Below are 23,264 nucleotides of genomic sequence, written 5' to 3'. Positions count from 1 at the left end.
CAAACTGAAAATTAATCCTTTAAAGAATAAAAAATACATTTTCAGTTTTAAAAAAATATCCAGTGTAATTAAAGCAGTTCCAGACATAAAATACCTCAGTGAATCTTTACTAGAATGTTTTAAAAATCAGTATTTCCTTCTGACCTTTCATGTTTTTCAATGACACTACAAAATTACATGTCATTTTTTCTTCCTGAATAATATAAATGCACAACATAAATACAAATATATTTACTATAGTCTACACACTATAGCTACATGAAATATCCTACTATCTATAACTGTAGAAAAACAAATATACCCCAAAAAATTCTGGGATGCAATTTTTTTTTTTTAAAGGTGGATAGGAAATTAAAAATGCATACCTACCTCATGATGTTTTTCAGCAATATTCACTGAATTTAATGCAAAGATCACTTCTCTAGCTCCTACATACAAAACGTCTTTGTCATCACTTAGTAATAAAGTTGAATAGTTAAACACTTCTGGCTCCTGAAAATGGACCAGTTGTACTTCTGTTAAAGTAAAACAAACAGTGCTATGTAAAGAATGAAAACCATTTGAGGACTTTTCTTTTTCTGATCTATCTAACCGATCCTGCAGTACTTTGACAACATCTTAAAAGCAGCAAAACTGAACACAGAATCCTAATATTATAAAAATCTTAGGGTCATCAAAAAGCTTAGTTAAATCGTGGGTTCAGTTAGGGCTAGTCTACACTATCCGCCCGGATCGGCGGGTAGAAATCAATCTCTCGGGGATCGATTTATCGCGTCTCATGTAGACGGATAAATCAATGCACTTACTCCCACCTCATCAGGAGGAGTAAGCGCCGTCGACAGGGGAGCTGCGGCGGTTGATTTGCCGCCGTCCTCACAGCGGGGTAAGTCGAATAGGATACGTCGAATTCAGCAACGCTATTCATGTAGCTGAATTTGCATATCTTAAATCGACCCCCCTCCCCCTTAGTGTAGGCCTAGCCTTAGTCAGGAGTTTGGGATTGCAGCACTGACATACAATAGCTTTTTCCTGGATTTAAATTTAAATTAATATCTGGGATTTGTGCTGCTGACCTCAGTTTAATTTACATCTGGGATTTAAAACTACTGCACATTTGTTGTATCTTTATTTCATATTATGTACACATACACATGCACACAACAGCATACAAAAAATTACATTAAAACTCTTAAACTTTAACGCTCTGCTTCATTCTTAACTAACCCTGTGCAAGACTGAACGAAGTGTTAGACTGCCCAACCAAGATGCACCTTGATGGGGTAGGTAGCAAACTACATTTACCCTCGTACACCAAACTTGTATCCACAAGACATCTTGTGCCACCATCAGCACAGAGAATTGTAACATGCTCTTGCAGGGAACTGCTTTAGTCTCAGCACTATGTGCTGCCAGTGAAATGGATTAAGCTGTAGTTCTCTGATCCTAAAGTAAGATAAGTACAAAAGAACAGTTCAAAATGGCCAACCTTTGCAACAAAACACTTGATAAGGGAGTGAGGGGAAGCAGAAGACACAGGCCACTCCTTTTGCCTTTGGCTTTCTAGCTGTCCTCTTGAGGCCTGCAGGTTCCTAATCAGTCACAAACACCTCAGAAGGGAAATGAGGGCTGACAGGAATTAGACAAAATATTGGGCAAACTTGTCAGAAAGGCCTGGTTGAGCTGCCAGCTGCTTAGGAGGCAGGAAAAACTGGGGGAAACTTCAGAGACAGGGCGTTCCCCTCCTGCCAATGACTGACAGGTCTGGCCCACACCAAAGCTGCAAGCAGCTGAAGTACCATTGTAATGGATTTGTGGACTAGAGCTAATTAGGAATTTTACAAGTCGTTTTTGCATCAAAACCAAAACTGTGAAACTGGATCAGATTAGATGAATTTTCCAACTCGAAAAAGCGTAGAGAAAACAGTTTTCATATTGTTAAAACATTTTATTTTGACATTTTCTCAATGAAAATATTCTAATTTTCAGGTTCAAAACGACTTTTGATTTCAAAATATAAGTTAATTAGACCAAAAAGTCAAAATAAAAATGAAACTTTTCAAAATTACTGGAACATTTTTAATCACCTAAATTGGGCGGGGTGGCGAGAGGCGCTTGAGGGACGGGACAACAGTTTTTCGTTTGTGAGTATTTTCAAGATTTTTACTTTTTGTCCCAATGCAAGATGGAAAACAAAAATTTAAATTCTCAAAAATATTCATGAGATGGGAAAACCGTTTCCTCTGCGGACCTTAGCACAAAGAAGAAATTTTCTCTGCGTGTAGAACTAATAACCAGACAAGCTCATGTTTAATTCCTATGAAATAAATTTCCTTTCCCTCTCTCAATTCTTTTCCTCATTCTGTCTACCATTTTGTTCCTTTTTCTGCTCTACCCTTTATACCAGTGGTGGGCAACCTGGGCCCATCAGGGTAGTCTGATTGCGAGCCGCGAAACATTTTGCTGACGTTGACTGTCTGCAGGCACGGCCCCTCGCAGCTCCCAGTGGCCACAGGTTGCCCACCACTGCTTTATATCATACCCCATCTTCATTATCAGCTCCTTTCTGCTATCCCCCATTCTTCCTCACTTTCACTCTGGCTGCATGTGTATTTGAGAGATAGAGAAAGTCACTATATTCCCTACTCGTAGTGGGGCAGTTGTATGGAGATATGTTCTTACATATGTTCTGCCCACTTTGGCAGAGGAGGGGTTAAAGCAGGCTGAAGGGAGCCTGTGCAGAACCCGGTAGGGTGACCAGATGTCCCGATTTTATAGGGACAGTCCCGATATTCAGGGCTCTTTCTGGTATAGGTGTCTATTATCCCCCAACCCACCCCGATTTTTCACACTTGCTATTTGGTCACCCTAGAACCCGGCCAATTAGAGAAGGGCAGAAAGTCAGCCAATCAGGCCAGGCTGGGCCCTATATAAAGGCTGCAAAGCAGAGGAGACAGCAGTCTCTTCCTGACAAGCAAGGGAGAAGGACTGGCTCCCTGTAGACAGAGCACCTAGGCTAGAGCAGTGCTGGGCAGGCTCAGGTGAGCAGAGAGCGAGCTCCGGGCCTGTTACCTGCCAGGCGGCGGCCCCTGACGGAAAGGGCCAAGAAGGTGAAAGAGCCAAGGGGAAGTGGCCCAGGGTACACAGGGAGAAGAGGGGATTGAAGGAGGGCAATGGGAGCTGCCGCTAAAGGGTCTCTGGGGCGGGACCCAGAGTAGTGGGCAGTCCTGGGTCCTCCTCCCCCCCGCCCCCACACTGCACCTTACCATGGAGGAGCAGGGCGAATGGACTGTGCCTTGTCCCTGAGGCAAGGGACTAGACTTTGGGGCGGCAGGTGGCCACGAAGGAAGGTGCAAACGGAGGACTGCTGATATCCCCAGAAGAGGGGAGAATAGAGCAGGGGCACAGCCGGAGGATGCTGCAAGCCAGGGTGTAACGTGGGTCCCAGACAGCACAGCCAAGCAGGCAGAGGGCGCTCCACGGCTAGGACATAGCTAATTCCCAGAGCAACCAGCAGGAGATGCCGCGGTGCTGAGTTCCCGACACGTTACATAAATCTTTGCCAAGAGAACAAACAGAAAATCCCTCACCTTATTAAAAGAGACTGCACGCAACATGTTAATGTATAGCTGTTGTGTGAATTTAAATTGGGAGTTCAATTGGAAATATGCATAGTTTGGCTGAGGCCCTATGATTTTGGTGCATGTTTGTATTTAAAACATACCCTAATTTAGCAATGTAGCAGAAAATTCCAGATTAATACTAGGTACAGGCCTGTACATATTTTTGTATAAAATTTGTTTTCTCTATTGTCTTTAAAGAGTCTTCCATAATGCAGGAAACTGCATCTGATATTTCAAATATTTTTCCAAAGGATGTCCCAGGGCCCCCTTCACAATATGCTAAAATTTCCCCTTCTTAGTGAAATATGAATGTAAGTACATATCTCCATACAACATGCCTAAGACTGACATGTAAAATTAAAAGTTGTATGTGCCTAAAGGAGAACAAGACATTGTGGTGTTGGATAGGGAACAGAGGAGAGGTTGTGTTCAGGGGCAAGGGTATAGGTCAGTGCTAAATCAAACCAAGGGAAACTACTGCTGCTAACTGTAGTCACCGCTATATGGGAGCTCCAAGATATCCAAACCTTGCATACATCATTTTTTCTCCAAGGTAATAAATCTTATATACCAGTGTTTCCTGGCTCTTTATACCAATAAACATGGGAAATATTTTCAGGGCCTTGTGCCAGTATTTTATTGTGGTCCTAATGTCCATTTATATTTTCCTACAATAAACTCATTTGTACTTGACATCTGTGCTTAAGGCTCTTTCTTCACACTGGCCATAAGCTTGCTTCACTACACACTGCAGGCCTCTCATATCAGTTGCGGAGTCAGGAGGAGTCAAGGACTCAATGGCATCCTTCACGCAGGATTCCCTCCTCACACAATAAAAACAACCTTTATGGTATCTAGAAAGAAACATCACAGACATTACATACAGTAGCTCAACATATTTTATTGCCTTATAATCCGTGTTCCAAAAATTATTCAAGTCCTGGGCTATACAGAGCATGTAGAATTCCATGGGTTTACTTTTTCACCCCATATTTGTTCCATTTCTGCTAATGGAAATCAGAATGGTTATGAGTATTAGATGTGATAGTGGCTATGGGGAAAAAACTGCTCAGTGAAGAAGTTGGATTGCGTTCCAATTCCATGTCATCACGTGGCAGATGGGGAAAAGGATCAAATATTTATTTACTCTTTATTTGGTAGTTTATACTGAGATGTGGACTTGTACCTAAGCTCACAAACCGGATGAGTTATAAGAACTTACATTTCTGTCAGACCTTAAGAATGGACTTAAGAATTTTAGCTTCAAGTAGCAAAGGGGGCTGCATATCTAGGCACCTGCAAAGTTCCCCTTCCCCACCATCCCTACAAAGTTCTCCCCTTAATAGTAATTTAACTTTCTGCATTTCTTTTTCATCAACAGTAACATAAGAGAGATACGCAGGGAGGAACAGGGCTTCAATTAACAATGAACTGATCTCAATGGCTTTAGGACTGATTAGGACCAACTGAAACTATAAATGAAATGGCTACACAAAGTATACAATACTATACATTGACACGCTCCAACAGTTGCTAAAAGATTTTGAATGGTAAGATGACTGCACTGACAAGATACTTCTTCTCACAAAATATCATGTCTGCTATTGTATTATTTCAAATTCTACTGCAATCAATGGGACTTTGTTTTGTATTCACACTACATTTAAACCTGTACTATGTAATGTAAGTGTAAGTTTAAAAAAAAAAAGGTAGGACAACGGTTACTGTGCAAGGACAACAGCCCTGTTCCAGAGTTTTAAAAAGGCATGAACTGCTTAGTAAGGAACTGATTCTATCCACCCACCAAAATAGTCTACTAGGTCTTCTCTGAGAGATTTTGCCGCACATTTCTCTGACAGGATGTGATTTAGATCTAAACAGAGTTATTGGACATGATTGCTAATTAGCAGGAATGTAAATAATTCTGTTCTAAAACTTTTGTTCAGGATTTTATTTTATGCTAAGTAGCCAACGAAACCTTGGGCTTCTGACTACCTCTCAGTTGTGGACAATTTCTCCTTATTATTTGTCCATCATAAGACATGTTAGTCTCTTTTCTCTGTCAATCCTGCAAAAGGATTCAGCATGGCTGGAGAAATGTACAGTATGTAGGACTCCCTAAGAGACCTACAGTGACTCCACTAGACAAAAAAGTGCCAAGATCCTCCTAAACTCAGTTTTTCCTATGTAGCAACACAAACAGCTTAGTGGCTATGACCAAGGCTAAGATTTTTTTTACAGATATTTTTAGTAAAAGTCACAGACAGGTCACAGGCAATCAAGAAAAAATCATGGAAGCCCATGACCTGACCCTGACTTTTATTAAAAATACCCCTGACAAAATGGGGAGCCCACACTGCCTGAAGAAGTTGGGCAGCTGCGGGGGCCGCTCCGAGCTCTGGGGGCACCCACCACCTGGAGGGGTTCATAGCTCCAGGGTCCTGTGTTCCCTGTAAGCTGCGCACTTGGGCGGTGTGCAGGAGAGATTTAAGTGATGCATACAGCCAGCAGCATGTGTTCAGGTGCCCCTCCCTCCACGTTGCGCAGTCCTGCAGTTGTTCCCGGGACCCTGCTGGCTGTGCAGGGAGGGAAAGGGGGTGGGGAGTGTGCTGATGTCAGGGTGTCCCCCTCCCATTGCCCCTGTACCCCATCTCCACAGAGCAGGGAAGAGGGGACAGCCTGGTTCAGGAGGACTCAGAGCTGCTGCGGTCTGAATGGTGAGTGTCTGAGTGCACTGTTTCTGAGATTTCCCCAGCAGCCAGCTCACACAGTCTCTCTGTCTCACACACACATGTGTGCTCTCTCTCTCCCCCTCCCCACGTACCCCACCTCCGCAGAGCTGGGGAGGGGAGACAACAGGGCAGCCGACAGAGCAGGAGAGCTTTCAGTGAGTGTCTTAAAGAGATAGTGTACGGCTTTCCCCAGCAGCCAGCACACACAGAGACTGTGTGTGTGTGTGTGTCACACACGTCTTTGTGTGTCTCTCATTCACCTCCCAACACATACTTGTATTATTTTTGTTGTTACTTCTTGGTACTTCCTGCAATGCACATATATTCTCTGAAATTTTATTCTTTCGAAGTGTTATTTTAGTGTTTGACTCGTCTATGTATTTCATAATTTTGATTTCTCTTACACTTAAATTTAATTATTTTAGTAATGATTTCTAAAATGCCTAACCTGTCCTGGCTGGAGTAATTATCCCTATGGTAAATTTTTAAAAATATGTATTATATCTAGGTTTTTTGTTTCTACTGGTGGCACACATAGGCACATACCTCGGTGCACATAACAAAATTTATTTCGCACATGGATGGAAGAAATTGGTGGGAAAACTGCCAGGGTCCCCTGGCTCAAAGCTCCGGGGTACTCCCACAACCCATGGAGGCCAGAAGCTTTGAAGGACCCCCAGCACCCGCAGAGTCCTGGAACTCTGGGGGCCCCTGGCACCCACAGCCACGGGGAGCTGCGGGCTCCTCCTGCAAACACAGGTCCCGGACGACAGGACTGAATTCACAGAGGTCGCTGGAAGTCATGGATTCTGTGACTTCCGCAACCTTCTTGAAAAAAATTGTAGCCTTAGCTATGACACTTGACAGACAAGAATTTACTCTCTCTCAAAAGGGGGCAGGCACTTTTCCCTAACTCAGTAAATCACATTAGAGAGCAATGACAATATATTGAACAAAAAATCCATACTAGTAATATATTATATTCTTTTTCAGCAAACAAAATCTGATTTTACCCTAACTTTGACTTTCCAGAACTTTCTATTGCTGTAATGATGCTTGATAAAAGAAATACATGAAGGTGTCACCTTATGTACCATATGAAGACACATCATAGGAATTTTTCAATTTGTTTCATATTAAGAAGCAAAACAAGAAGATTTGGCATATTTTTCACAGCATAGAAACAGTCAATTAAACAAACATTTTTATATTGTTATTTTTCCTTGTAGTGAAGGTCTGGTCCATGCTTTACAAAAGTGACTAGTGACTCAGGGTTCCTATTTGGGTGCTGAAAATGGAACAAATTCAAGGGGCCTGGTGTTCAGACATTTGCTCTTTCTGAAAATCAGGCCCCAGAATCACTAGTTACTTTTGAAAATTTTAGCCTTGATCATTCATTCAAGTTTCGTAATAGCAACAGCTAAGCAAAGTCTCTGTTAAGCTGGGGTTTGAGGAGTTAAGAAAGGGACTGGCAGGGCCCATATCACCTCAATTGTTTTCTGTTACAAAGTGTTTAAAGAAATTACATAGGACTCCCACACACTATGGAGATTCTGTACATTTCACTACTTAAGTCACTGTTCTTACCTCTATGTTCCCAAGTGATTCTTGGTACTGGACCAAATGCTGCTGCTGCTCCAAACAATAAACCCAAAGCTGCATACAAACCAGAGAGAGCCATGATAGGAGTCCTTGCTCTATGGAAGTTGGAGGATAACTGCAACCTAATGTTCCTTTTGCAGAAGAAATCTCCAGTTCCAAATAGTATGTTACAGGGTAGACATTGCCGAACTAACGTTGCAATAAACAGGTTGGAAAGATGTTCCCAAGCCTATGCATCCAATAGATTACTTCTCCAAGGTAATAAACATTTGCCAGGTCGCAGAATACAGAGATTGTTCACACTTTCCACAGTGTTTCTCAGCAACTATTCTGCCTCTTGAGAACATTCTTCCGTTTTGTCTTAGTAGTAAATGAAACTGCATAGGGGAAAGAGGGTGGGGAAAAAAAAAGAGAAGGAAGTGGGTTGAGTTTTCAAAAAGATCAATGGTTTACAGCCACGTGGTATTTTTGGCAAGTACTTCAACAACTCTATGCAGGGTTTATAAAAAGAGTAATTTTCACAAATTACATGATTATAAAATTATAATTTATATGATAACTACAAGCAAATATTGACAACAATAATTTCCATCTACTACCCATACTATATTTCATATTTTGAGGCGCACAGTACTGCCATTTATGTAAGAGGAAAGTCTACTCTGATTTACATCTTTTCCTGCCTTTAAACGTGTTTTTTTTTAAACTCTACTTTTCTGAAATATAAAAAAAAATAAATACAATGGTGAGTTTAGCAAATTTATATTTCAACATGATCTCTTCCGGAATCATGTTGAGACTAGAGCTGGGGAAAACGTTTCACCAAATTGTTTGTGTTGAAAGAAAACATTCCAAAAAAGTCAAACCATTTTGTTTCAATGTTTTCAAAATGAAATGTTTTGATTTTTCAGTTTCAAAACTTTTTTTTAAAAAATTTCCTTCAATTTTATTTAAAAAAAAATAAAATAATTAAAAATACTTTAATTTTAAATGAAATATTTTTGTTTGATCCAATACAAAAAGAACTTAGACTTTTTAATTCATCAAAATTTTTGAAAAAATTTGTTTTCAGTATGAGGCAAATTTGTTTTCTCCATTTTTCAGCATTCTCAACAAACCGAAAAAATCCTTTATTTGCACGGCTCTAATCAAGACATCTATTTGCCCAAAATGAAATGTTTTTGCTCTTTCAACAACCTTAATTTTTTTATGGTCAGTCTCCTTCCTACTCAAAAGCTCCAAATCAGTCATCAGAGATGTGTGGGTCCAAGACATGAATACAGGCCTAAATTCTCATTTCCTCACTCATGTAAGGATATCATAGTATTTTACTCCACAAGCGGTTTCACAAACCATTTCAATGTGAGTAAGTGAAATAGGCTGGGCCTTTCTCTGGAATCACACTTGGGTGGTTTCAGAGGCTCTTCTCCTCCCACAGTCCTTTTCCTGCTTTGGAACCTTACTCCAGCCTTTCCAGAATCTCCAGTGTGGGGTCTTCCACTAATATTCAGTCTCTGAGTTTCCTATAAATGGAGGGAATGGTTTAATGGTAAAACATAGTAGTCAAGGAAAACCAAGAAATGGTAGGTAAATTGTATAATGGCTGACAGGGGTCAGGCTGGAGACTCTTGCCTATATGCTCGGGGTCTTACTGATCGCCATATTTGGGGTCGGGAAGGAATTTTCCTCCAGGGCAGATTGGCTGAGCCTCTGGAGGTTTTTCGCCTTCCTCCGCAGCATAGGGCAGGGATCTCTAGCAGGAGGGTTTCTGCCGATTGAAGTCACCTAAAACAGGATTGGGGACTTCAACAGCAGAGTCCAGGGAAGGGGTAGGGACGGTTTTATGGCCTGCAGCATGCAGGGGGTCAGACCAGATGATCATAATGGTCCCTTCTGACCTTAAAGTCTATGAGTCTATGAGTCTATAAAGGTCTGATTTGTTTATAGCAGTCCAGCAAGGCTGGACCCCAGGTCAGGGTTTATCTTTGCCCCTTGCCCCATGGTGATCAGCTCTTGGGTCTGTTAAGGCCTTGTGGTCGATGGAGGTTTGTCAGCTGTTTCTCCCTCAGCTACTCTGTAGAAAGAGTCAGCTACTTCTGAGGCACAGCAACTTCCCTTCTGGTTGCCACAAATTCCTGTGATGCTCTCCTTTTTAAGCTTGCATCCTCCAGAGGAGCAGGCTCTGTAGGTCTCCCTATTTATTACTGGAAGAGTCCAGAAGCGTCTTCTCCTGATTGGGATGGAGGCGTGCCCCATCACAGTAAGGTTATCAAAACCTGGCCCATAATAAAATTCTGCTTATTACTAGTTCCTATCTGTCCATGGTCAAGTCCAACACATACACACTATTTTAGGGATGTGCTGTAAATGTGAAATCCTTGGTAAAAAACACTCTGTGGTGCCAAATACTTCATTTCCTCTAGAAGTAGTTTTGGAAAGTCACCCATTCTACAGCACAAAGAAGGGACTGACAAGGCACTATGTCTGACAGGTTCGGCACCATTTTGCTAAGACAATTAAGGATACAACAGTAAGCTATGGAAGCATTTGAACCAAACCAAAATCAAAGACTCCAAGCCCTTTTTTTTTTTTTTTTTTTTTTGGTTCCTTGTGAGATTGAGGGAGGCCCTAGGGAAAAGCTGTCAAGTTTGACTTTGCACCAGTGGCAGATGAATCTGAATGCATGTAGTCAGATTAAATCACATTTAGATTAAGCAGAATTTTAAAGACTGCTATAGTTTTCATTTTGAAGGGCAGTTAGTTTCTTTGATATTAAGAATATAATACTTAATACACCACACATATTAAAGGTGATTTGCAAAGGTTTTTCTGGTTTTGTTTTTAAATCCCCCTTCAAACATTAGTTAGATTCCATAAAAGGAACAAAGTGAAATATAGTTAGCATTTAGCACCACCAAAAAAATCCTAAGAAAATCCTAGCTACAAATCTTCTCATTTCCCTGACACAGCAAATTACATTGCCTCCAACTGAGCACATAAAGGGCAGGGCCACCGCACCCATCTCTAAGTTCCTTTACCCCACAAAGTCTGGATGTTATCAGACTCTGTAATAGGAGGGATGGGGGGCAGGTCATACACACACACATATGGAGCACACATCTTGAAGAATTACAGTTACGGTAATTTCTTCTTCTTCTTCCAGAGTTTGCCTATGTAATCCATTCCACTCCTGGTGATTCCTAAGCAGTGATCTAGTCACAGGAGGTGGATACTAGGTGCTGCAATAGAAGTCTTTTAAGGCATTGCTTAACTTAGTAAGAACCAGTTTAGTATTTTTATTTCATGTAATTTAGTAGCAGTGTAAAAAACAGAGCAAATATTTTTGTAAAATGGCAAAACATTTTAGTTTCTTTTGGCTCCCATTCCAGTTGAATGTTAATTTCTTCTTCTATTTTATCACTTAGCTTACTGAAGGTCCCCAGTCCACGTTAATCAGTTTTCCTCTCACCTTCTTTCTTGCTCTTTTTTTATAATTATATAGCACTAATATCATTGGAGCATAGAGGCAATCATTCTCTTCCATTTATTTAATAGGCAGCTGAAAATGCAATGACCTATTAACCCTTCTATAATATGAAAGAGAGGTCTCCAGAGTGATACTGCTAGTGTCCTGTAAGTTTATGAGTCCCAAAATAGAATTATTTTAATCCTATAGCCCCATGATGGAAAAGTATCGGCGCTTACTAGTTGCCATGGTTACTGTCTTGGGCTATCTCACCTTTCTTAAATGATGAAAAATGACAAGGAAAGTCTGGAACAAACAAACTACATTATCGTCTCAAACTGAGGAAGAATAAAAACTGTCTGCCTGGTTCATTAAGTGCTCGTTTTTCTATGCTGACTGAAAAGCCTTCTGGCTGCCCAGCAGAAATAAGACATTTTATACTCCCTGTGTTGATCAGCAAATGAACCAATTTATAAAAAAAAAAAATCTGACTTACAGGACAGTCTGTTTAGGGCCAACTTGTAACACAATTAAAAATATATATTTTTGGTAGTTTAGTACAAAATATGCTGTACTGAGGGACACAATGCTGCAAGGTGGTGTGTATGCTCATCCCCCATTAGTTTCAGTGGAAGCTGGAGGGTAACAGAACCTGGCCAAATCCACCACAGCAAAAATTACAGTATATATTTATATACAATATACACAGAAAATGCCTAGGATTTACCATTTTTTCAGAGTTGAAAATTGTTTTTAGGGGTTGGTTCATTCACACTTGCTGGGAACTTATCCCGAGAGTGCAAGGTTTCAGTATGAGACTGCTCTGATGTAATTCAAGTGAGAGAAAGAAAATAACACAGAATATACAAAACCAGTGGCCTGATTTTCAAAACTGCTGAGCTACTGCAATTTTCATTGACTTCAATGGGATTGATGAGTGCTCAGCACTTCTGAAAATTAAGTAATTGTGAAGAGATTTAATCCTAAAAATGAGCCATAATTTGCCTAAAAGCAAGTAAATATCAGAAAGAATACATAAAGCAACCTTGAAACCCTAAGTATACTATCAACTTTCAATATTTAGGCTATGTTCTTTCAGGGCAAGGAATGTTTCTATGTTCCATAACACAGCTATAACTTTTCAAAGGTAGATGTATTTAAAATAATAATACATAATGTTAAAATATATACTCTGCTGCCAAGAATTTTTCAGTCATCATTTGGCTGCAATTAATCACAATACAAAGGGCACACTGCCTGTATGATCTCTCCATAATGCTCTATAGCAAATGTTGACTGAAATACCACCTTTATACAAGGAAAAAAAACAATTAACAGAGCACATGGCAGTTTTCCAGGGCACAGCTGGAATTCCAGAGCTGTGAATGTCCCTGTGTTCATCAATAATGTTAGTGCACAGACAGAGAAATAAGAGATGTCAATTTCTGATGCAGCAAAGGAACAATGGTAAAATAAACGACATACTCAAGAGAGCGTATGAAATAAAGCCTCCATGGTTTGAAAATGTTATTACATAAACAATGGAGAGTAAAACAGTAAAATCTAAAATACAAAAATGGGGAGCTAGATGGCTTAAAATACTGTTATAGCAACAAAGACACATTCACCTCTGTCACCAGCTTGAACTTGCCACAGGTTAGTAGTGACTGAATGTTAGTATGCTTGGTGGACTGTATGGCACAATTTAGTCACTCAGGCCATTTTCTGTTGGAGACATGTCCCTACCAAAAAACTAGCACCGCAACGGGCACTACTGTTGACAGACTTAACAGAGAGACCAACGATGAAAGGGGCCTGAAAGACTGTCAAGGCTGTATCCCCACTTTGAACTTTAGGGTACAAATGTAGGGGCCTGCATGAAAACTTCTAAGCTTAACTACCAGCTTAGCTCTGGTCCACTGCCACCATCCCAAGGCTAATTTCCTTCCCTGGGTAGCCTTGAGAGACCTTCACCAATTCCCTGGTGAATACAGATCCAAACCCCTTGGATCTTAAAACAAGGAGAAATTAACCATCCCCCCTTCTTTCTCCCACCAACTCCTGGTGAATACAGATCCAACCCCCTTGGATCTAAAACAAGAAAAAAAATCAATCAGGTTCTTAAAAAGAAGGTTTTTAATTAAAGAAAAAGGTAAAAATCATCTCTGTAAAATCAGTATGGAAAATAACTTTACAGGGTAATCAAACTTAAAGAGCTCAGAGGACTCCCCTCTAGTCTTAGGTTCAAAGTACAGCAAACAAAGATAAACACTCTAGTAAAAGGTACATTTACAAGTTGAGAAAACAAAGGAAAACTAAGACGCTTTGCCTGGCTTTTTACTTACAAGTTTGAAATAGGAGAGACTTGTTTAGAAAGATGTGGAGAACCTGGATTGATGTCTGGTCCCTCTCAGTCCCAAGAGCAAACACACTCCCAAACAAAGAGCACACACAAAAACCTTCCCCCCCCCTCAAGATTTGAAAGTATCTTGTCCCCTTATTGGTCCTTTGGGTCAGATGCCAGCCAGGTTCCCTGAGCTTCTTAACCCTTTACAGGGAAAAGGATTTTGGAGTCTCCGGCCAGGAGGGATTTTATAGTACTGTACACAGGACAGCTGTTACCCTTCCCTTTATAGTTATAACAAAGACAAACTGCCTTCTTATTGCTCAAGATGGTCAGGATGGAGGCCCACGGGCAGACCAGTGTGAGGAAACTCATTTTAGTGAATGAAGAGGATTTCAGCTTCCAGGGCTGCCAGTCCGGCACTCCTTCCCAACACTAAATTCACTATATATAGAATATACAAAAAACTACATTAAAAGATACGTAGGTTCCAAAGTCGAACACTTGAAAGCTAGGAAATGCTCAAATTATAATTGGCTGTGCAACTTTAATGTGCGTCCAACTTTAATGTGCGTCCAACTATGGAGGAAACAGCATGTGATCATGCACAAGGGGGGGGTTCTGGCATTTCCTAACTTTTGAGCGCCTTGCAACCTTAGTGTTCTTTTAATGTAGTTTATCTATTTTATATATCCCCTAGATTAAAAAAAATAAAGATTTTCATCATATGAAACCATAATGACACCCCCACACACACACCCGGGTCAACAGCAGAGCTGGGATCTTTTGATCCACAGCAGTCTTATTCTTCTTGGTAGTCCATTGATCCGATGATGACAAATCTGTGCAGATCATCTATTGTTGGTCTCATGGTGTGCCCTCTGATGACTGTACAAGCCAATTCTAGAGGTGCACATTTTGCTGCAGATGGTGCATGGGAAGTTTGCGGTCAGTGGATTGTGCGCTGCTGATGCTCTGTGACGTCGTTTGCGTGCGTCTTGTAAATGCCGGCAGCGGTCTTCCTCAAAAGCGATGCAGGTATTTCTGACTGTTGCACGCCACTGTGTTCTGTCGCTGGCAGCATCCTCGAGGTCCCTAGGTTTGATAGTGCTGTACTGCAGATTGGCTTTGAACATAAGAAAGGCCGTACCGGGTCAGACCAAAGGTCCATCTAGCCCAGTATCCTGTCTACCGACAGTGGCCAATGCCAGGTGCCCCAGAGGGAGTGAACCTAACAGGCAATGATCAAGTGATCTCTCTCCTGCCATCCATCTCCACCCTCTGACAGACAGAGGCTAGGGACACCGTTCCTCACCCATCCTGGCTAATAGCCATTAATGGACATAACCACCATGAATTTATCCACTTCTCTTTTAAACTCTGTTATAGTCCTAGCCTTAACAACCTTCTCAGGTAAAGAGTTCCACAAGTTGACTGTGCGCTGCGTGAAGAAGAACTTCCTTTTATTTGTTTTAAACTTGCTGCCTATTAATTTCATTTGATGACCCCTAGTTCTTGTATTATGGGAATAAGTAAATAACTTTTCCTTATCCACTTTCTCCACATCACTCATGATTTTATATACCTCTATCATATCCCCCCTTAGTCTCCTCTTTTCCAAGCTGAAGAGTCCTAGCCTCTTTAATCTCTCCTCATATGGGACCCGTTCCAAACCCCTAATCATTTTAGTTGCCCTTTTCTGAACCTTTTCTAGTGCCAGTATATCTTTTTTGAGATGAGGAGACCACATCTGTACGCAGTATTCGAGATGAGGGCGTACCATTGATTTATATAAGGGCAATAATATATTCTCAGTCTTATTCCCTATCCCCTTTTTAATGATTCCTAACATCTCGTTTGCTTTTTTGACCGCCTCTGCACACTGCGTGGACATTTTCAGAGAACTATCCACGATGACTCCAAGATCTTTTTCCTGACTTGTTGTAGCTAAATTAGCCCCCATCATATTGTATGTATGGTGTCCTTGTAACATTTCCGTGGAAGACCTATATGCCGGATGCCCTGAGAGAGCTCACCATACAGAAGCTGACGGGGGATTCTGTTGGCATCTATGTAGCTAACATGACCGGTCCAACGTAGCTGTGACTTCATGATCATCATTTCGATGCTTGTCATCTGGGCTCTCTCGAGGACCTCGAGTTTGGGCACTTTGTCTTGCCAGCGGATCTTCATGATGTTGCGGAGGCAGCGCATGTGAAATGCTTCTGCTTGATGTGACGCCTATATAGTGTCCATGTTTCGCACCCGTACAAAAGAGATGAAAGAACAACAGCTCTGTACACAAGCAGTTTTGTTGACATCTGGATGTTGTGGTGATTTAAAACTTTGACATGCAGACAGCCAAGTGCCTGGCTTGCTTTGGATATTCGTGCATTGATCTCATTATCCAGTGATCCATCACTGGATATGACACTACCCAGGTATTTAAAGTTCTCCACTACTTTCAGCTGAGTGCCGTCGATGGAGATACTCAGGACAGAAGCATTTGATACAGGTGCAGGTTGATGGAGAACTTCTGTCTTTCCGAGGCTGATAGTCCGAAAAGTTGCGAGGCCTCAGCAAACTTGTTGACAATGTGCTGGAGATCATTTTGAGTGTGAGCCATGAGGGCACAGTCGTCAGCAAAGAGTGCATCAAGAAGGAGTTTCTGCACTGTCTTAGTCTTTGCATTCAGGCGACGGAGGTCAAAAAGTGAACCATCATGCCGGTATTTCAAGTATATGCCTCGGTCCATATCTTTCATTGCATGGTTAAGGACACATGCAAAGAACAGGTTAAATAGGACAGGAGCGAGAACACATCCTTGTTTCACGCCGTTGGTGATGTTAAAGGGGGCTGTGGCTCCATCAGACAATACTTCGCCTGTCATGCTGTCACGAAAAAGGCGTATAATCTGGGCAAATTTTCTTGGGCAGCCAAGTCGTGTTAGAATGGTTCAAAGGGCTTCCCTGTTGACAGTATCAAACGCCTTGTCAGATCTATGAAGACAGCATACAGGCGCATGTTCTGTTCAATGTACTTCTCTTGTATTTCTCTGACAGCAAACACCATGTCGACTGTGCTCCAGTCAGGTCGAAAACCACATTGACTTTCAGGCAGATTTGCCTCGGAAATACTGGCTATTAGGCAGTTCAAGATGATGCGGGCGATGATCTTCCCTCCAACGAAGAGGAGGGATATGCCTCTATAGTTTCTGCATTCTGCTTTGCTGCCTTTGTTCTTGAAAAGAGAGACAATAGTAGCATCACGAAGGTCCTGTGGTATGTTTTCATCCTCCCAGATGTTGATGATCACACTGTGGAACGCTGCTAGTGCTGCTGGACCTGCTGCTTTGTATCTCTCTGCTGGTATCCCATCTTTTCCAGGAGCTTTCCCTGGACTCATCTGGCTAACAGCTTTCCTAATCTCATTTATAGCGGGCAGAAAGTCAAGATCTGTCAGAGCAGATTGTTGTGGAATTTCATTGAGGTCAATATTATTCACAGTTGATGGTCTATTGAGAAGGTTGCTAAAGTGTTTTCGCCATCTTTCGTTGATGCCTTCTTTATCCTCAATCAGCTTTGTGTTGTCTAATGAGAGCAATTGGGAGGTCCTTGGTTTAGAAGGTCCATAGACAGTTTTAATAGCACTGAAGAACATCTTTAAGTTGTGGGTCTCAGCATAGTGCTCAATTTCTTTGGCTTTGCTCTCCCACCAGTTATCTTGTATCTGATGGAGGTCTTAATGTGTTTTGCTCAGAAGGTACTTGAAATGGTCCTGCTTAGAGACTGAGGAGGGGTCATTCTGCCATTCGACACAGGCTTTTCTCTTTACTTCCAGTGCTGAGCATATTTCTTCTTGGTTCTCAAACCAATCCTGATGTGTTCTTTTCGTTGGTCCAAGAGATGTTATTGCTGTGTCAGTCACTATCTCCTTGAACTGGTCCCACTTTTCGGTTACCGTATCGATCAGTTGTCCGTGGGATGTCAGTTTGTCATCAAGACTCTTCTGGAATTTGTTGAAACATTGAGCAGTCTTATACCATTTGAGCTAATGGAGCAGCCAGTGACTGTAGAAGGCTGTGTGGTTATAGACACTTCTGCCTCTATCCCTACCAGCCTCTCCCTATCTCTTTCTGCTCCTATCCCTGCTCCCTGGCTAATGCTGCTTTCCCTTTCCTTTTGCTTCTACCTGTTCCTCTCCCTTTTCCTATTCTCCCTCCTAGCCCCTTGCTCCGTTCCTGCCATGTTCCCTGGTGTTCCTATCTGCCCCCCTCTATGGCTCCTGCTCTTCTCCACATCTACTACCCCATCCCCTTCTTCCCCCCCTCCTCCCTCTCTCCCTTCCCACTCCTCATCCCTCTACATTCAGTCAGAATGTTCTTAATATTCTTGCATACTGCCTGGGCATCAGGAGAGGGGGCACTGAGAACACAGGAGAAACACTTTTCCTCCTTTCGGCTCCTGTGCCTGGTGACACAGCTGTCCTAGCAGCTGGGAGAAGTGGTTGCAGGGAAAGTCTTGCTCAGCCCTGGCTCAGTCCCCTGGTCTACAGTATATGCAGTAGCTCCATGGCAGTGATTCAAGTAGGGCGGTCTGGTCTGTTCTGCCGTACCAGTAAGCTGTTTGTGGCCGGTATGGTGTACCGGAAAGACACAGAAAGAGCAAAAACAACAAAGAGTCTGGTGGCACCTTAAAGACTAACGGATTCATTCATTCAATGAATCCGTTAGTCTTTAAGGTGCCACCAGACTCTTTGTTGTTTTTGTAGATACAGACTAACACGGCTACCCCCTGATACAGAAAGAGCAGAACATGGGTCTGCCGCATGGCCCCACGCCGGCAGCTCCTCCAGCATGGCTGTACCACTCCCAGCCCTTCCACGCAGCTGCATGCATACGTATCCTGTCCAGGATCTGTACAGCAGCCCTGACAGAGGACAGGGCTGGGGGCGGTACACTGCGCTGGAGGAGCTGCTGGCATGGGGCTGCCCGGCGATCAGACATTCTGCTCCTTTTGCCACTGCAGTTCCTGGGAGAGCCCTGAATCGCAGGGCTCTCCCAGGAACTGCAGCGGCGAAAGAAGCAGAACCCCACACAAGCAGCTCCTCCGGTGCGGGTGTACCGCCCCCAGCCTTGTCCTCCAGCAGCGATGCTATACAGACCCCAGATAGGACTCAGGAGACACAGCTGCATGGAAGGGCTGGGGGCTATGCCGGAGGAGCTGTCGGCATGGGGCTCGGTTGCCAGCATGTCTGAAAAAAATATTCTCTGTTGTCAGAGGGAGCTGTTTTGAAGCTTTTCTGCTAGCAATTCCCAAAGCAGGTGCGACTCTGTGAGCCGGTTTTGTTCCAGAGAGCAAGCCCTCCTCTTCTTTTAGCAGCTCACAGAGCAGCTACCATGTCCACCCGTTGGGAGCGCTCTTCCCCCCACCCCCACCCGCCAGGGAATGTGGGATGGATCATGGGGAGGGGAGGAAGAGCATGGGGGGGGGGGCAGGCTGGGGACAGGGTCACGTGAGGAGTCACATGGGGAGGTCATGTGCCTCCCCACCCTGCTTTAGCTGATGCAGCATACCAGTAAGAAATGAATTCTACTTGCACCACTGCTCTATGGGAACTATGCATCTCCAGTCTGACCACTATGAGCTGTGAGAGAGTGGAGCATACTCAGGGTAGACAGCTCTTCAGAGCATTTAGCTACCAAACTCTAACAAGACTCTATTGAACACGTCCAAACTGTGATTTTTTCAGAAGTTTAAAACTTGTCCAAATTTGGGTGGATTTTCATATGGATGACAATATCCTTGACACAAAGGCATGGGGGCAGTAGAACTTTTCAAAGAAACCACTGTAAGAAATTTTATTTTATTGTTTTTTATCATGGGCAAAACAATGTATTTTTTCCTCCTCTCATTATCAGAAACAGCTGAACTATTTTAGCTGAAATTTTCCAAAAAAGTTCAGTCTGATGCAGAAACCCACATGGAAAATTTCACTTTGAATGGTTTAAATTTAGTAAAGTTAAAAGCAGTCATAAACAGGATCTTATAAGTTAAATTTTCAGACAAGCTTAAACTATACCTGCACTACCTATAACATACACCCATACCCTACAACAATTCTAAGAGATGCATGATACAGACTATTCTCCGATTACTTAAAAAGATGCAATATTATAAAGCCCAGAATCTTCTATGCTATTTGTGCAATCCCCAAACATTATTATTTACTGTCATATATAAAGCAAGGAGGGCCTAGCAGCAGTCTTGTTGCAAAACTGGCCCAAGGTTCGTTTACTTTAGCATTTATCTTAATATTTCTCACCAGTAGTGGGAGCAACAGTGGAGCACTAGTGCAAACAGGCTACCAGCATCTTAAATACTCGTCTAGACCTGCTGTACACAACATAGCGATTTAAACACAGCGAGCCAGCCCACACTAGTGCCTCTTGATGCTATCACTGGTGGAACTGCAGCAATGCAATAGTGGGAACAGTTAAGGAATGATCACACTAAATGAGTGAAATGCAACTAGGTAGCATCTGTTAAAACAATGGGCCTTATGATTTTTGATTAAGAAAATACGAAGCAAGCTTGTAATCCTGGACCTCGTGGAAGCACATCTTTTTTATTTTTATTCAAAGATTTTATTACGTTTTTGCATAAATAGAAATAAAAGGGGAAAGGAAGGCAAAAAAATCTGTATTTGGCAGTCAAATGGGAAAAGAAGCTGGAAACCAAATGATAATCCCATCCAAAAGTGGTAGAGTTTGTATGCAACAACCAAGAGTTCTCCAAACTCCCAGTACATACATTTGGAAGTCAGGCAGATGGATACGGAACATTTGTTCCTTTTCTTATTTAAAAATATGTTTGGCTTAATTATTGTGCTGTAATTCACAGGGAGCACCAATAATTTTTATGTCTGGAGAAATTAGTATGTGCCACCCCAACATACAGCTGGTGGCAGTCTATAGTGCTAGGTAACTTTCACTGTCTGCACGGAAAAAGCATATAAGAAAGGAATGCTTATTTAAAATGTTCACATAAGTGACTGGCTTCTCTACATAATACTGGGATTGTTGGTTAATATAACATCCTTCAGAATGAAATTATTATACAGATTGTGGAAACTGGGAGGTCACAAATAGTGAGATGTAAAGACATTCTCCACCCCATAATCAAATGAAGCACATCTTTTAAAAGGTTAGTAAAAAAACCCTATTTATTCCTAAACATAAAATATAACAAACAGGGAGACTAGGGTGATTAGATAACGATTTGTTAGATTCTTTAGTAGATGTTACTGACTCTATTCCATATTAATTTGAAGAATAGTCAAAGAACAAAAACTAAACCTAACAATCTTTGTAAACTATAGAAAAAAATAGGGACTTTTGTGATCCATTTGCTATGCCACAATAATCTCCGCAACTTTGTTCTATGTAAATCCACCTCTCTCTTATCCATTCATCTGAAGTCCTCGCTCTTTGTTATGGCTAATTTAGAACCTGTCTACACCATTTAAAACATTTAAAGCATGATGGGCTTCCTATGTGGACAAAAATAAAGCCATGTCACAATCTTAGAGAACTGCATTTTAATCCTGGAAGATTCCTAGCCTAAAACCCAATTCCCTAACATGGCTTGCAGTATTTCACAACCATCCTGCCCCTGTCCTTACAGGTGAGAATCAGCCAAGAAACATGAGTCAGAAACATGTTACAACACAAACTATGAATATGGTTATTTTTGCAGTGTAATAGAGTACACAGAGCATTAGGCTTTAAGCTCATTCTGGGGTAGGTATCTATCTTTTGTCTGTAAAACACCATGCATAACTGTGGCACACTATAAATAAATAATTTTGAAGTAGCATTCAATTCTGACAGTTGATTGCTTATTAAATCAACCCTCTGACAAATCTCCTGTGTCCAGAATTTATTTAATGTGTTCCTCAGGGATAGGGAATACTTTTTCTCAGGTATCTGTATCAGATATTGTTGACATGATACAGGATTCGAGGCCAACATGTGCTTCAAATCCAATTCTACTTAGTGGCTATGGGGAATGTTTGCCGGCTATGGCTATGATAATTCAGGTTATAATGAATCTGGAAATGTTCCATCAAATTTTAAACAAGACTTAATTTATTTGTTTAAGAAACCTTCCAGGAAAAATTATATGACTAATATTCATCCAACTTCTAATTTATGCTTTTTAATCAAGAGGTAACTTTTCCAATTACATATATTTAATTACAAACACAGCTTGCTCAACTTGATTTGCTTGAAAATTTAAATCAATTTTCAGAATACATCAGAGAATCTGAACTGTGAAAAAGCATACAATAGTTCTGCTAACTGCATCTGATTCAGGTTTCTTTCATACTTGATTACATCAGCCTTCACAACATCTGACACTGATGTACATGGTGGTTTGTTTTGTTTAAATACAATTTTGTATTTTTATTTTTTTACTATGTATACTGCACTGTGTGGTTCCTTTTCCACTTGAATAATCTCGGAGGATGGAAATAGAACAGTCAGGCTCATATTTGTTTCAGATCAATTTCACTTACAAGGTCTCCTAAACTAGAAAAATACTGAAATATTTGGGTTGCAAACACTGGATTTAAAGAGTCCCTTCAACAAATAAACAATTTCCATTACATTTTTTAATAACCATGAAACAACTTCTCCTTTCTATGCTGCACCAAAGATGTGGTCCATTTTGTGACTGACTACTTAATGGAAAGACCGTGACTATAAACAGAGTCTTGTAACGTACATGCCAATGTGTAGTTTAAAATTTAACCACCAACATTTAGGGCTACATAGTTGCTCTCTCTAACATGGCCATGCAGGGTGTAAGGAAGACAGCTGCTCTAGGTCCCTCCACAGCAAGTGAGAGGAGAGGGGGCAGAGCCATGACCGCTCTCCCCAACAGAGGCAAAAAGAGGTGGTACGCCATTCACCTTTTTCAGGGCTGCAGTTATTTACTTCTGCCCCTACTACCATCACCACAGATGGAGGGGAGCCACAATTCCCATGTACTCTGGGCTGACCCTAAAGGATCACTCTGGTCCATAGGAAGGTGATTAATTTTTCCTTTACATTTTTATATCTTCTACGTTTGCACCAATGACCTTCACAATGGGCATACCTAGGTAGTTGTTGGCCAGTGAGGTTAAGGGCCTCAAAGTGAGCATCTCCTCCAGCCTGACACTAGCTGCCAGGAAATCTTCTCCCAATCTGCCAGAATGAAGTAAGTACTGTAGCCTTTGAAGACAACTGAATACAACAGATTGTATTTTTCATGATAATTGTTTAATTATATGATTTCATAGAGGCATTTCATTGGGGTAAAGGTGAAAAAAATCTCAATTTAATAATAATGTAATAATATTTTAAATTGAAGTCTATCAATTTAGAACAGTATTCTGAATGCAATGGAGCAGTGGTGAGGATTAATTCCACAGGAGCTTTCACGGACTTTTCT

General features: G+C 41.6%; 1 protein-coding gene across 8 annotated transcripts in view; it reads right to left on the bottom strand.

Annotated features, from left to right (window-relative positions):
• Window positions 1-23,264, bottom strand: part of SEMA4D (semaphorin 4D) — a 149,533-nt gene that overhangs the window by 47,113 nt on the left and 79,156 nt on the right. For all 8 annotated transcript variants that reach the window (XM_034774342.1, XM_034774335.1, XM_034774343.1 and 5 more), the window contains exons 2-3: window positions 7,940-8,331; window positions 370-515 (exon numbers count right to left, since the gene is read on the bottom strand). In XM_034774342.1, the coding sequence (XP_034630233.1) occupies window positions 370-515; window positions 7,940-8,033 (240 nt within the window). In that variant the 5' untranslated portion in view covers window positions 8,034-8,331. The remainder of the gene's footprint in view (window positions 1-369; window positions 516-7,939; window positions 8,332-23,264) is intronic.

The sequence above is a fragment of the Trachemys scripta genome, chromosome 6 (genome assembly GCF_013100865.1).
Source record: "Trachemys scripta elegans isolate TJP31775 chromosome 6, CAS_Tse_1.0, whole genome shotgun sequence".
NCBI classification, from domain to species: Eukaryota; Metazoa; Chordata; order Testudines; family Emydidae; genus Trachemys; species Trachemys scripta.
This window is presented reverse-complemented; position numbering and strand designations above follow the sequence as displayed.